The sequence below is a fragment of the Staurois parvus genome, unplaced genomic scaffold, assembly GCF_062004578.1.
Source record: "Staurois parvus isolate SC_StPar_1 unplaced genomic scaffold, SC_StPar_1.0 ptg000291l, whole genome shotgun sequence".
In the NCBI taxonomy this organism is placed as follows: Eukaryota; Metazoa; Chordata; class Amphibia; order Anura; family Ranidae; genus Staurois; species Staurois parvus.
In genome coordinates this window covers 2,910,321-2,926,018 of record NW_028318087.1, presented here as the reverse complement: position 1 = coordinate 2,926,018, position 15,698 = coordinate 2,910,321, and the positions used below count along the sequence as shown (strand labels likewise).

Sequence of the window (15,698 nt, the reverse complement as noted above, 5' to 3'; positions counted from 1 at the left end):
GCAATGGCCAAGTCAATCACCTGACCTGAATCCGATTGAGCATGCATTTCACTTGCTGAAGACAAAACTGAAGGGAAAATGCCCCAAGAACAAGCAGGAACTGAACACTGTTGCAGTAGAGGTCTGGCACAGCGTCACCAGGGATGAAACCCAGCGTCTGGTGATGTCTATGCGTTCCAGACTTCAGGCTGTAATTGACTGCAAAGGATTTGCAACCAAGTATTAAAAAGTGAAAGTTTGATTTATGATTATTATTCTGTCCCATTACTTTTGGTCCCTTAACAAGTGGGAGGCACATATGCAAACTGTTGTAATTCCTGCACCGTTCACCTGATTTGGATGTAAATACCCACAAATTAAAGCTGACAGTCTGCAGTTAAAGTACATCTTGTTCATTTCATTTCAAATCCATTGTGGTGGTGTATAGAGCCAAAAATGTTAGAATTGTGTTGATGTCCCAATATTTATGGACCTGACATATATATATATATATATATATAATGGCGGCGATCAGCGACTCATAGTGGGCTTGCGGCAGGCATTCTGACACGGGGGGGGGGGGGGGGGGGGGGGACTGACTAACTGCATATATAGCGGAGATATTATTTATACATACATACGAGGGCTGTGGAGTCGGAGGAAATTTTGGGTACCTGGAGTCGGAGTCGGCAAACAATGCTCCGACTCCAATTAAATTTAGATTGGAATTAAAAAAAAAAGCAAGTTTAAATGTCCCAATTCACAAAAAGTTATAATTAATGACTTCTCTACTTCTCTCTATCGTTAGTGATGTGGCCAGAATAGTTACTGCAATGCCACCCACCCAAGTCAGTGTCGAAAGATTATTTTCAGCCCTAAAAATAATAAAGCCTGACTTAAGAGCCTCTATGAAAGAGGATCTGGCAGAGGCAATTCTCTTCCTTAGAACACTACATTGAATTGATTTGCATTTGGTAAGCCTATAACTACATTTCAAGATTAATATAAACCATTTCTAGGTTTTAGAGATTTTGTTTTTGGTTCATATAGATAAGCTTTGTTTTTGTTCTAAAACAACCAAATAATGTGGTTTGTATTTTTGACTGGTAAAGTTCCTGTTCCTGATGTTTATGCCTGCTGCTACTATCCAGCCACTTGATTAATTAATAAAACTTTGTTGTTTTCATTGTGTTTGTCTTTTGCTTAAACTGTTCAATACAGTAGACTGTTGGCTTCACAGCCAGTAGTCCTGTGGTAATGACATGTATGTTGCCTTTCTTTCCTTCAAGGAATGTATAAAATACATTCGCATATTAATACAGAGGAGTCGGGGGGGAGGGGGGGGGGGACAAAACTGAGGAGTCGGAGTCAGAACATTTATCTACTGACTCCACAGCCCTGACACACACAGATTTTTTTTTTTTAGCAAAAAGTCAAAAATATAGGTTTTTTTTTTCAAAATTGTCAGTATTTATACCGCCAAAAAACAGCAGAGGCAATCAAATACCACCAAAAGAAAGCTCTATTTGTGGGGGGGGGAGACATAAATTTAATTTGGGTGCAGTGTTGCATGACCACGCAATTGTCAAATACAGTAACACAGCGCCGTATCGCAAAAGATGGCCTGGTCAGGAAAGGTCAGGAAAGGGGCTAAATCCTCTGGAGGGCAAGTGGTTAATATTTGGTATTTAATCATTGCATATACACAGTGATTCGAAAGCACTGCAGTACACCTAGATTGCTTTGTATAGCCCATACTAAAAGGTTGGAGACAGAAAAAGCCTTCCAGCTCATAAAAAAGTCTTAACAAGTCGAAATTTAACCAACCAAGCCTTCAATTTCACAAATGATAAACACTTAGTGTAGCGCTTATAAAAAAAACCAAATAAAGAATGATAATGAAGTCCAAAACTCTGCAAAAACTCGTAAAATCCAGTGATAATGGTGTCAAATGAAACCAGCAAGAAGAGAATCCTTCACCTTTCACCAAATCATTTGGCCTCCTAACAAAGTTTGACCACCCGAAGGACTGGTCAAACAAAGCACATATCAAGCCCAACAGATGAGTCCAGGACTCCCAGAAGGATCTCCCCAGATACCAGGATAAGTTAGAAGCTTCTTACCTCACACTGCGGTCTAAGATGGCAAATATCTCTCTACATAGTTAACACCACATAGGGAAAGAAATACAGTTGTGGCCAAAATTATTCAACCCCCACTGAAATTGAGTGTTTTGGCCAGTTTGACATTGCTTTTGATCATTCAGTCATCTTGCTTACATTTACATTAAAGAGGCACTTGTAGGTCAGACAAATATAACATAACAGTTATAATGAAATAACCACAAATGTCTTTTCTGTGCTCACAGCATTATCAGTTTTATTCAACCCCCAAGTGACATTCAATCTTAGTACTTAGTACAGCATCCTTTTACAGTTATAACAGCTTTTAAACGTGAAGCATAGCTTGACACAAGTGTCTTGCAGCGATCTACGGGTATCTTCGCCCATTCTTCATGGGCAAAGGCCTCCAGTTCAGTCACATTCTTAGGCTTGCGCACTGCAACTGCTTTCTTTAAGTCCCACCAGAGGTTCTCAATCGGATTTAAGTCTGGTGACTGCGATGGCCACTCCAAAATGTTCCAGCCTTTCCTCTGCAACCATGCTCTAGTGGACTTGGAGGTATGCTTGGGATCATTGTCCTGTTGAAAGGTCCAACGTCTCCCAAGCCTCAGGTGTGTGACGGACTGCATCACGTTTCCATCCAATATCTCCTGGTACTGAAGAGAATTCATGGTACCTTGCACACGCTGAAGCTTCCCTGTACCTGCAGAAGCAAAACAGCCCCAAAGCATGATTGACCCTCCACCATGCTTCACAGTAGGCAAGGTGTTCTTTTCATCATAGGCCTTGTTCTTCCTCCTCCAAACATAGCGTTGATCCATGGGCCCAAACAGTTCTAATTTTGTTTCATCAGTCCACAGAACACTATCCCACAACTTTTGTGGTTTGTCCACATGGCTTTTGGCATACTGCAGTCGACTCTTCTTATTCTTTGGAGACAGCAAGGGGGTACGCCTGGGAGTTCTGGCACGGAGGCCTTCATTACGCAGTGTGCGTCTTATTGTCTGGGCTGAAACTTCTGTACCCACATCTGACAAATCTTTTCTCAGTTCCTCAGCAGTCACACGGGGACTTCTCTCCACTCTACGCTTCAGGTAGCGCACAGCAGTCGAAGTCAGCATCTTCTTTCTGCCACGACCAGGTAGCGTTTCAACAGTGCCCTTTGCCTTGAATTTGCGAATGATGCTTCCTAAGGTGTCTCTTGGTATGTTTAACATCTTTGCAATCTTCTTATAGCCATTGCCCTTCCTGTGAAGAGAAATCACCTCTTCTCTTGTCTTCCTGGACCATTCTCTTGCCTTCACCATGTTTGTAACCACACCAGTAAATGTCTAGAAGGAGCTGAGTATCACAGTCATTTTAAAGCTGCCTAATTGGTGCTTATTATGCTTGATTGCTGCTCGGTGACATCCACAGGTGTTTTCAATACCTGATGGAAAGCACCTGTATGAACCTCTGTTCTTCAGAGTGGTAGTCTTTAAGGGGTTGAATAATTGTGGCAATGAAGAAACCACATAAGAACCATTTACTACTGTATTACATAAACAATTGATGTCATTTTAGTTGCATTTGGGTAGTTACAACGTCCTTGTAGGATTTGATTCTGAATACAATTCCAAATGTACACTATAGTCCCTAAACCCCTTTACAGCATTGGGGGTTGAATAATTTTGGCCACAACTGTATGTCCGCTCATAGTGTAGTATTTAGATAAAATATACAATTTATTAAAGTACTGCACTTACAAGAAGCAGAGTGAAAATCAGCTGATATGAGTAATGTTTCCAACCAATAAGATGGCCGTGGTCCATAACGGTGCACAATGACGTCACAGCTCCACCCTAAGTGTTTTGTCACTCAAAAGGTCCCTGACGACATCCTTTGAGTGACGAAATGTGTCTGGAAGTAGTCAGGGACTCCGGATGCCTCTGCTTCAGCCTTACTGATGCGCAGGGTAGTGGAAAATGAGCCTGCTCCAGTCATGCAGTTCTCCTTCCAAAAGATTTGGGGAAGCCAACAGCCATAATCCATTCATCTCAATCAGCAGCAAACTTAAGGGGCTCAGCCAGCCACTGAGCATTTGAAGCTTGAACAAATGTAAAGGAGGGCTCCACTAGTCTCAGCGCCCACGGGTAAAACTGCTTCCCCTCCGGCAGAGAAGGAACCTTGGGGAAAACCGAGAAGGTAATGGGGAGGGAAGGTCCCACAACTAGGATACTTACCAAAGTAGCCTAGAAAACCCCAGATATGCGACCCCTCCATAACCACTGTCCCTAGAATCTGGGGAAGCATATACTAGGAGGCCCTTGCAACTAGCACGAAGGCCTGAGGGAAGAATAACATTCCGGTAATCCTGCTAGGCAGGAGAAAAAATACTGAGGACACCCGGTGACTGTACTCTTTATTTGCTTGTGGATGATGTGTTTCCTGGTTTAGGTGGGTGGAGCCTCTCTCTCGCTCTCATATGTTGTCCTGAAAGATGAAATGGGAAATAATGGTATTAAAAAACAGTTGTGAAGTTTACCCGTTGAACAAGGTGCTATAGTGATTCTTCACCAGATACTGAACGAATGATCCAAGAGGTCCAAGCTGCTCATATGGAACCTTCGTAGGCCAGAACACCGTCCACTGAAAAAGAAATATTGGAAACTTAGATCTTATTTGTGTGTGTTAAATAGGCAGGGACCTTACAATGGAGTAAATTATATCATTTTAATTTACCAGAATTATTTTATTGAAAGGCATTAATGAAGAAGGAAAACCAAAATGCAGCCAAAATAAACAGAAAAGTCACAAGGCAGATAACTTACAGTCAGTAGGATGGGACCCTTGTGCTGATGCCTCTTCGGTTATGTGAAATCTTCCTGCACCGATGTGCCCACCCCCTTCGCCACAAACTTCCACTGAGACAGGCAGTTAAGAGAACTGTGTACGCTGTCACAGGCTCTCATCAAGAAAGCCTGCCTATGCCTGCCCTTTCCACCAGTCATAGAATCCAACTACAGCTTCTATTATGGAAAGCAATCTATAAATGGATTAGATGGAGCAACCAATCATCTGCCCATCCTTCATTCATAGATTGCTTTCCATTCATGGAAGCTGTAGTACGGATTCTATGAATAGCAGAGCTGGGAAGAAAGGGCGGGCATAGTCTGGCCCTCCTGATGAGAGCCTGTGACAGATCACAGTTCTATGACTGCCTCAGGGGAGAAGCATTGACGGAGGAGGATTTCATATAATAGAAGAGACATCAGCACAAGGGATACATCCCTATGTCCCTTGTACTTTTTTTTTTTTTGGCTGTGCTTAGACTTTAAGGTCTAGCAACACATAGCTTTGTTGAAGGACATATGGAAAGAGTTGAAGCTCTGAGTCCTCCAGCAGACCTGAAGCTCATCACCCTCCCCCCTTCCTGAAGCACTCTGATTGTTATCAGATAACAACCCCTACAGATCAGCATAAATACTAAAGGGCTTTGTCTTTTTTGAAAGTAGAAATGGTCAACGCTCCTCAATCTGCCTAATAGCCCACATCAGCTGGACAAACATCTTGTGTTCCTACATGAAAAACATATCAAACAGCCTACACATATGCTGTGATCAACAGCCTGTTCTCATCTATTATAGATATTTATATAGCACCAACAATTTATGCAGTGTTTTATGTATTGTACATTCACGTCAGTCCTTGACCTCAGGAGCTTACACACTAAGGCAGCAGACAGGAGCCAATTAATCTACAAAACATGTCTATGGAGGGTGGGAGGAAACTGAAGTACCTGAAGGAAACCCATGCAAGCACAGAGAAAAGCCCTCCAGTGCAATGGGGCAGAGCTACCAATGGTTTACAGGTAACTCAGTTACCTATAAAAGCAGAAGTCTGGGCTAAGTGCCTAATACACACGGGAAAATACATATAGATTTACTGTTACACTTATCAAAAGGATGTTTTTTGTTCAGCCAGTCTTGTGATGTACACACCTCTGCCACACTGCACAGCCAGATCATTCTATTTCTTTATTAAATGCAATTGTTTCATTGTTCACCTTCATGCAGACTCATTGTTCAGTGAACAGGTCGGAAGCAGTGAGGTGACACTGAGTGAGGATATGTGTGTCACCTGTCTTGCTGGACGTTTTTGGCACATGTAGATCACAAGGTTGCCTATACAGATCTAAAAATCCTCTGGCAGGTAAAACAGCTCCCATATTTGCATTTAAACGGTGTACACTTTGAAAACACCCCCCCCCCAGTATTTCTAGCCGCAGCCATCTTCAGTAAAGGCAGATGATTCATGTATCATTTATTTCCTGGAATCCATTTGCCCATGGCTTAGGCATGCAGACAGGAGGGTGTGCCTAGCTGAGAAAACCCCTCCTTCCCTCCTGAATATTCCTGGGATGTATGACATAAGCTTGGGTTTTACCAGGAAGTATCTGGAGAAAAAAAAAAAAAAATGGAGAGAAGCTTAAAACAAGTAACGATAAGATGCCTTCCTATCTATTCAATAAAGCTAGCAGCAAAAGAATTAAAAATAGTTGAGAGAGTTTAGTTCTGCTTTAAGGGGGGGGGGGGGGGGAGTGCCACCTATTTTTACTGCACTTAGACCACAAGTGTACAATAGGCCTTAGTTGAAGCTCGGAGTCCTCCAGAAGACCTGAAGCTCATCAAAAGCCCCCTGAAACAATGGATCTGTAGGTAGTCCAAGAGCTCATTCACACAGGCAGCTGGTAAAAGCAGGTGGTTGAGCTGTGGTTTTACCACCCACCTAAACTACGGCAAGCAGCCACTGCAATACTTTGTGAGGAAAATTAAACATCATGCCGTTTTTGACAGGCATGACCGATTCAAGTGGGGGCAACGGAGCCTTTCTGCAACCAGGAGCAATGCAGGCGATGCAGCACGGTGGGTCAGCATTTTTTGAGGCTTAAAGCAGATAGTTAGAGGAATAAAATTGCCTCCTCACTGCCTATCAAATGTCCTCTGAAAAGCAAATTGCTTTTCAGAAGGGTGGCAGGATAGAAGGACATGTGAACAGCTATGGTAGGTGTGGAAGATGCTCATACATCTGACCAGGGGCGGACTGACCATTTGGAAACTCGGGCACTGCCCGAGGGCCCGGGGTCAGTAGTGGGCCCCATGAGATGCCCCTGGTACCTTTTTCATAGGCTTTTTTGACTTTGGGCAAGGACACAGGGGTCCCATAATCCCCTATTGCCCGGGGGCCCCATGAGTTGTCAGTCCGCCCCTGCATCTGACACTGTACCACTGACTGATCTCGGAGGATCGGCAAGCTAGGTAGGACTTTCCTACCGTTCTAAAATAATTCAGGTTGCAGAAGTGACCACACAATACATAAATATACAAATGTTGCCAGCACTGATCCCACAAATAACCAGGGTTGGTCTTCTATTACTGGAGCCTGAAGCCACAAATGCTGGCATCCTACTGCATTGCAAGGAGCACCTACTTTACACAGGTTGTCTCCTTCTCCTAGACCAGGGGTAGACAACCTGAGAGCCGCAGGACTACAAGTTCCATCATGCCTCTGCAAGTCAGAGCTGTAACTGTCAGTTTTGTAATCTTTGCAATGCCTCATGGGAAATGTAGTTCCACAACAGCTAGAGAGCCACAGGTTGCCCACCCCTGTCCTAGACCTACCCTGTCCTATGGTGACAATACACACATTGATTGTGATCAATCTATGTACAAGCGACTGCGAACGAGAGATCCACCATCAATTAAAACATGGAAAGATGCAACACATAACAGTATCCAATGAAAATCAGAAACAATTAAAAATAACTGTTCAATTGATCTAGAATACAACCGATTCTCAAACACACGTGCAGATATCCAATCAAAAGGAATTGACAAAATTCACCATAGTTGATCAATTTGCGGTGTTTACGATTCTGTGGTATACGATTTTTATTCAAATCACACTAAAGGACTGATGGAATGGTCGTATCGATACAAGTGTTGTCACCTTTAGGGTGTCCATACACATTACAATCCTTGTACCCCTCAGGTTAAAATTTACCAAAACTTCACAAAATGAGACAAACCTATACAATCTAATCAACCTCTATCCAATCACACAGGCCATTACAACATAAAGTCGTTGGTAGATCTAATGGAGGCCATACACGCTTTGAAAAATGATCGATTTCTTCTCCAAACGGAATAATTGATCTATAGTCGACAACCCATTTGATCAATATGCCACACTCACGGGCAAGTGGATTTAGGTCTTTAAGACACTATTGCAACTTATGATCTGATGTCATTGGTTGCAAGTCTGATTTCACCCTATTCTCATAATCTGAGCGATCGAAATATGATCATATTAATGAATAAAATATCTTACTACTCCAATCGATGCAAAAAGTCATTGATCCACACACACAGCAGATGAAAAAGGCATAGATGTAAACATGTCTCACAAGAAACTTTACTAAATGGACGTTCTGCAAAAAGCACAGGTGTGGACCAGGCCTAAAGCCATTTTGCACTGCTGCGCTTTTGCAGTGCTAAAACAAACCTTCCCAGCATGAAAGTGTGCTACATTTTTGAAAAGTGCTGCTTGCTGCATCTCCATGCCCTGTCTGAAAAACGCACCATCCATTATATTCAATGGAAACGCACCAAAAGTCACAAAAATGCACCACACTTTAGCCACTTCCCATCCAGCCCAGGTACATAAACGTCCTCCTGCATTCCCTGCCTATGCATACTCCCTGGGTGAGGTCCCGACCATGTGATCACTAAATAGTAGTAAGCAAGATGTCACTTCCTGATATCATTGCTTACTACGTGTGAAATCTGTGAATGATCACAGAGGTCACATGGTACAAGGCTATTCACAACAGCCTTGTACCATGTGACAAGCTGTGACCAATCACAGCTCACACAGTATTTCTCAAGGGCTGCAAGAATGCAGCCAGAGAGAAGGAGAAATTATTGCTTTTACATCCTTACATCGTTAAGAAAGCTCTATTTGTACAAAAAAAAGATAAATATTTAATATGGATGCAGTGTTGCATGACCGCGCAATTGTCAAAGTGTGAGGCCGCCAAAAGCTGAAAACTGGCCTGGACGGGGGTAAAAGTGCCCGGTAGGCAAGTGGGTAAAGATGATTGTCCAATCAGATTGCACAGTGTATGCTCAGCTTTGTGATAATGCGCAGATCACCTTGGATGAGATGGTCCTTCCTATGGATGTCGGGAAATAAACATTCATCCTATAAATATAGATGACTGGGCTGCCTCTGCCACCTATAGACACATGAGTGGACATCTAGACCCGGCCATCACCTGTAGACACGAGAGGACATCCAGCCCCGGCCATCACCTATAGACACATGAGCGGACATCCAGCCCCGGCCATCACCTATAGACACATGAGCGGACATCCAGCCCCGGCCATCACCTGTAGACACATGAGCGGACATCCAGCCCCAGCCATCACCTGTAGACACGAGCAGACATCCAGGCCCGGCCATCACCTGTAGACACAAGTGGACATCTAAACCCGGCCATCACCTGTAGACACATGAGCGGACATCCAGCCCCGGCCATCACCTGTAGACACATGAGCGGACATCCAGCCCCAGCCATCACCTGTAGACACGAGCGGACATCCAGCCCCAGCCATCACCTGTAGACACGAGCAGACATCCAGGCCCGGCCATCACCTGTAGACACACGAGCGGACATCCAGCCCCGGCCATCACCTGTAGACACACGAGCGGACATCCAGCCCCGGCCATCACCTGTAGACACACGAGCGGACATCCAGCCCCGGCCATCACCTGTAGACACACGAGCGGACATCCAGCCCCGGCCATCACCTGTAGACACACGAGCGGACATCCAGCCCCGGCCATCACCTGTAGACACACGAGCGGACATCCAGCCCCGGCCATCACCTGTAGACACACGAGCGGACATCCAGCCCCGGCCATCACCTGTAGACACACGAGCGGACATCCAGCCCCGGCCATCACCTGTAGACACACGAGCGGACATCCAGCCCCGGCCATCACCTGTAGACACACGAGCGGACATCCAGCCCCGGCCATCACCTGTAGACACACGAGCGGACATCCAGCCCCGGCCATCACCTGTAGACACACGAGCGGACATCCAGCCCCGGCCATCACCTGTAGACACACGAGCGGACATCCAGCCCCGGCCATCACCTGTAGACACACGAGCGGACATCCAGCCCCGGCCATCACCTGTAGACACGAGTGGACATCCAGCCCCGGCCATCACCTGTAGACACAAGTGGACATCCAGCCCCGGCCATCACCTGTAGACACACGAGCAGACATCCAGCCCCGGCCATCACCTGTAGACACACGAGCGGACATCCAGGCCCGGCCATCACCTATAGACACATGAGTGGACATCCAGGCCCGGCCATCACCTGTAGACACGAGTGGACATCCAGCCCCGGCCATCACCTGTAGACACACGAGCGGACATCCAGCCCCGGCCATCACCTGTAGACACTAGTGGACATCCAGCCCCGGCCATCACCTGTAGACACACGAGCGGACATCCAGCCCCGGCCATCACCTGTAGACACATGAGTGGACATCCAGCCCCGGCCATCACCTATAGACACACGAGCGGACATCCAGCCCCGGCCATCACCTGTAGACACACGAGCGGACATCCAGCCCCGGCCATCACCTGTAGACACATGAGTGGACATCCAGGCCCAGCCATCACCTATAGACACGAGCTGACATCCAGCCCCGGCCATCACCTGTAGACACATGAGTGGACATCCAGGCCCAGCCATCACCTATAGAAACGAGTGGACATCCAGCCCCGGCCATCACCTGTAGACACATGAGCGGACATCCAGCCCCGGCCATCATCTGACCTCAGCACTGTCATCTCATGTCCACCATGGTCTAATGCTGGGGTCTATACATGGAGCCCAGCTATGTAATCACAGCAGCTGGTCATCTATTGTGATGATTACTAGTACCTCAGGGCGCCTGGAATCCAGAATCCCTCCTTCTATAGAGGTCCCATGGTGAAAGCTCCTGCCTGTGCTGTGTATTGTAATGTCATCACGTGATCCCCCTTACACACAACAACCTCCTATGTGCTGACCACAGAAGGTTCGTGCACCGCCCCTCCCCCAGTCTCCTCTTACTGCGAAGAAGCCCATGGACAGGGTGATGACCGCCATCCACAACAGGCTGGCTCTCTGGAAGTGGGCAGCACTGCCAACCGATGCCATGATCGCACAGCTCCAATACAGCGCTCACTGCCGGGACCCGACACACATCTCTGCTCGCAGCTTTCTATTACTCCGGGACAGCCAATAGGGAGACGGATTTCTGACCCTGAGCCAATCGCTGTACGGCCCCGCCCCCTGTATTGAAGCACCTTGGCAGGCTGATGGTTGGGGTCGCGCTCAGCCATAGATCTCTATTGTGCCATGGAACCAAGTGGGCGTGGCCTGGTGTCACTGCGCTCCGGTGTAACCCCTTTGCTGCCAGAGCCTTGCTTGCTTCTTTTCATTTTGCTTAGCAGGAAATAATGATCAGCACAACGCGGTTTATTAAATGTCAGTTATCAGTGACAGTTCGTTTTAGGGCACAACATTACTTATTTTGGCAGTAAAACATGAAGTGCTTCTGAAGTCAAAACTGTTTTTACTTTAATAAATTATATGCATTAACCCCTTGCCCTCCAGAGGATTTACCCCCCTTCCTGACCAGGCCATTGTTTGCGATACGACGCTGCATTACTTTAACTGACAATTGTGCGGTCATGCAACGCTGCACCCAAAGGAAATTTACATCCTTTTTTCCCCACAAATAGAGCTTTCTTTCGGTGGTATTTGATCACCTGTGCGTTTTTATTTTTTGCACTATAAACAAAAAAAGACCCAACAATTTTGAGAAAAAACAATATTTATTTACTTTTTGCTATAAAACATCCAGTTAAAAATTTAGAAAAATTTATTTCATCATAAATTTAGGCCAAAATGTACTCTGCAACATGTCTTTGCTAACAAAAATCCCAATACGTGTAAATTAATTGGTTGATGTGAAAGTTATAGCATCTACAAATGGCGCTATATATACTGGAATGTTTTTTTTCATACTAGTAAAAGCAGCGATCAGCGACTTATAGCGGGACTGCGACGGGCATTCTGACACTGGGGGGGAACTGAAAAACTGCCACTGACATCCCCAATGACACCAATACAGTGATCAGTGTTAATAAACAGAACTGACACTGTACTAATGGCACTGGGCAGGAAGGGGTTAACATTTGGGGTGATCAAAGAGTTAACTGTGTGCTCTTTTACTATGTGTGCTGTGTGTGGTTTTTACTGTGTAAGCACACTGCTTTGTATTGCTCTTCTTTTGTATGCAGAGCAATACAAAGCAGCGTGCTGGTGTTGACAGAGGAGAGATCTATGTTGCTTACATGCAGACCTCTCCCCCATCAGTGAAATTCGGCGATCGCAGGGTACCAGCGGGGAATCGTCAGCTGGGACCCGGTGACCTTCTCTATCAATTTGGATAGAGAAGGGAGGGTTATAACCCCTGTCAGGTTTATTTATTTATTGCCATCTGTGTCCCACTGGAGAGATTTCCCTCCACTTCTTGTCCCACAGCCAAACCGGAAGTTAGAGGAAATCCCTGCAAATTACTGGAATCTTATGGGGCTCCATAGGTCACCAAAACTAGTGTCCCCATTGGAAGATTTCCCCTCAAGTACTGATCTTGGGACAGCCCAAAATTTGGGATTATCTTTAATTGTTTTTTCTTTTCTTGACAGATGTTCTAATCCCTCCCCACTCTAACCAAAACTAAAAATATAAATAAATAAATGGACTGAATTCATTTGAATGGGCCGCTGTGCCCGTGTTCCTGCACAAAAAAAGGGCACGCACCATTTTTGAAAATGCAGCCTCAGGGAAACCATGCGGTTTTTCTGCTGTTCCCACACCTACAACTGCACTATGGGTTGAGATGCGTGGGGGTGCCATTGAAAATGAATGGAAGATCAGCATGATTCGCCTTTGGGTGGTTGCAGGTGTGGGAAATGATATAATTCCCATACCCGCAACCAGAACGCACAGTTTGAACCAAGCCTTAGAAAAACACCCTGCTAGGTTTTTTGGCCATGGCCATCTTGAGTAAGGGCAAATGATTCATGCAGCATTTACTTCCTGGAATCCACCTGCTTTTAGCTCAGGCATACAGGCAGGAGGGTGTGCATAGCTGAGAAATCCACTGCTCCCCTCCTGAAGACTCCTGTATGACATCATTTGCCTAGGACAAGATTATATACCTACACAAAGCTGGACTGGGCTACCAAACTATCTCCAAGCAGCTTGGTGAGAAGGTGACAACAGTTGGTGCAATCATTCGCAAATGAAAGAAACACAAAACAACTGTCAGTCTCCCTAGGTCTGGTGCACCATGCAATATCTCACCTCGTGGAGTGTCAATGATCATGAGAATAGTGAGGAATCACCCCAGAACTATACGTGATGATCTTGTCAATGATCTCCAAGCAGCTGGGACCACAGTCACCAAGAAAACAATTGGTAACACACTACGCCGACAAGGATTGAAATCCTGCAGTGCCCGCAAGGTCCCTCTGCTCAAGAAAGCACATGTCCAGGCCCATCTGAAGTTTGCCACTGAACATCTGAATGATGCAGAGGAGGACTGGTTGAAAGTGTTGTGGTCAGAAGAGTCCAAAATTGAGGTCTTTGGCATCAACTCAACTCGCCGTGTCTGGAGGAGGAGGAATACTGCCTATGACCCCAAGAACACTATCCCAACGGTCAAACATGGTGGTGGAAACATTCTGCTTTTGAGGTGTTTTTCTGCTAAGGGGACAGGACAACTGCACCGCATCAAAGGGACGATGGACGGGGCAATGTACCATCAAATCTTGGGTGAGGACCTTCTTCCCTCAGCCAGGGCATTGAAAATGGGTCGTGGATGGGTGTTCCAGCATGAGAATGACCCAAAACACACGGCCAAGGCAAAAAAGTAGTGGCTCAAGAAGAAGCACATTAAGGTCCTGGAGTGGCCTAGCCAGTCTCCAGACCTAAATCCGATTGAAAATCTGTGGAGGGAGTTGAAAGTTCGAGTTGCCAAACGTCAGCCACCAAATCTTAATGACTTGGAGAGGATCTGCCAAGAGGAGTGGGACAAAATCTCTCCTGAGATGTGTGCAAACCTGGTGGCCAACTACAGGAAACGTCTGACCTCTGTGATTGCCAACAAGTACTAAGTCATGTTTTGTGAAGGGGATCAAATACCTATTTCACTCATGAACATGCAAATCAGTGCATAATTTGTTAGACATGCATTGGTTTTGAATTTTTGTTGCTATTCTGTCTCTCAGTGTTACAATACACCTAACATTCGATTTTTAGACTGATCATTTCTTTGTGAGTGGGCAAACATTCAAAATCAGCAGGGGATCAAATACTTATTTCCTTCACTATAAATATGAAATAGTTTCCTATTTACTAGGTAGCAATTCAAGTTCCAGTGAACCTTTGGCCAGGCTATAGACCAGTCTTTTTCAATGTTCTTACCATGGAGGAACCTTTAAAATAGCTGCTGATATCGCATTCAAGATGGCAGCACCGAGCAGCAGTCGCAGGGCTTTTAGATGTCTACCCAAGGGAGGCCTTTATAGATAAATACCATGCATAAAACATGATCAATACTCCTAAAATCTTGCAGGAAATGACAGTGTAGGGAGGTGCAGTTAGCCTTCCCGCTTGTAGGTGGCTCTGTGCCATTATATCAAGGGAAGGGGAGTCTTATAAGGTCCCATGCACACAGGTGTATGAAATTTGCCAGAAGTTGACAGAAAAAAATGTCTCTAATTTTGCAGTTTTTTCCACTTGAGTTTAGGTGCGTTTATATGCTTATGTCATTTATAAGCATTTGAGTGAAAACTCATTCTATTGGCTAGAATATTCTAGCCATTAGAATAAATAACCCCACACAAGTGTACATGTATGCACGTCTAGGAGTATTTACGCGTATTTTGATGTAAAAAACCACAAAAACGCTTCTCGAGGAATGCGGGACTGAGCCATTATTTTCTGCCTCTGAATGCTGAACATAAAAGTGCTGGAAGGAAGAATGTAGCAACCGAATGCATGTACTCCTGCGCTGGACTGTGGGCTCCCCGCTATTGGTATCCCATAGATCACATAGATTAGAGAAATGCAGGCCTTGCTGCCCTCAATGGACCAGGGGAATCCAAAAGAAACTGTGTGTAGAAAACAAAAAGAGGGCCTAGTGCATTACCTTAAAAATAGGTTTTATTGAAAAAAGTAAAATACTCACAAAATAAAATGATGTAAATCAGATATACATGGGAAACATGTCACAAAGGATGCAGAGTGGTACAGGAACCCCTGTGGGTGGTCTGGTGGAAGACTGGGAGGCTCTGGATAGCTGGTGTCTGACACGTTTCGAGGAAGCACCTCTTCTTCAGAGCCTGTGTGAACATAAAAGTGCGCTTAAACGCCTGCATGTGCATGGGCACATTAGCTAACATGCAGAAGTGTGAAA

At 45.3% G+C, this 15,698-nt stretch overlaps 1 protein-coding gene across 1 annotated transcript in view; it reads right to left on the bottom strand.

The window, feature by feature from the left end:
• TMEM254 (transmembrane protein 254) overlaps positions 1-11,459 on the bottom strand; it is a 44,204-nt gene extending 32,745 nt beyond the window's left edge. Inside the window, exons 1-2 of the mRNA XM_089682503.1 lie at positions 11,279-11,459; positions 4,627-4,730 (exon numbers count right to left, since the gene is read on the bottom strand). Coding sequence (XP_089538629.1) covers positions 4,627-4,730; positions 11,279-11,365 — 191 coding nt within the window. The 5' untranslated portion in view covers positions 11,366-11,459. The remainder of the gene's footprint in view (positions 1-4,626; positions 4,731-11,278) is intronic.
• Between the last annotated feature and the right edge of the window lie 4,239 nt (positions 11,460-15,698).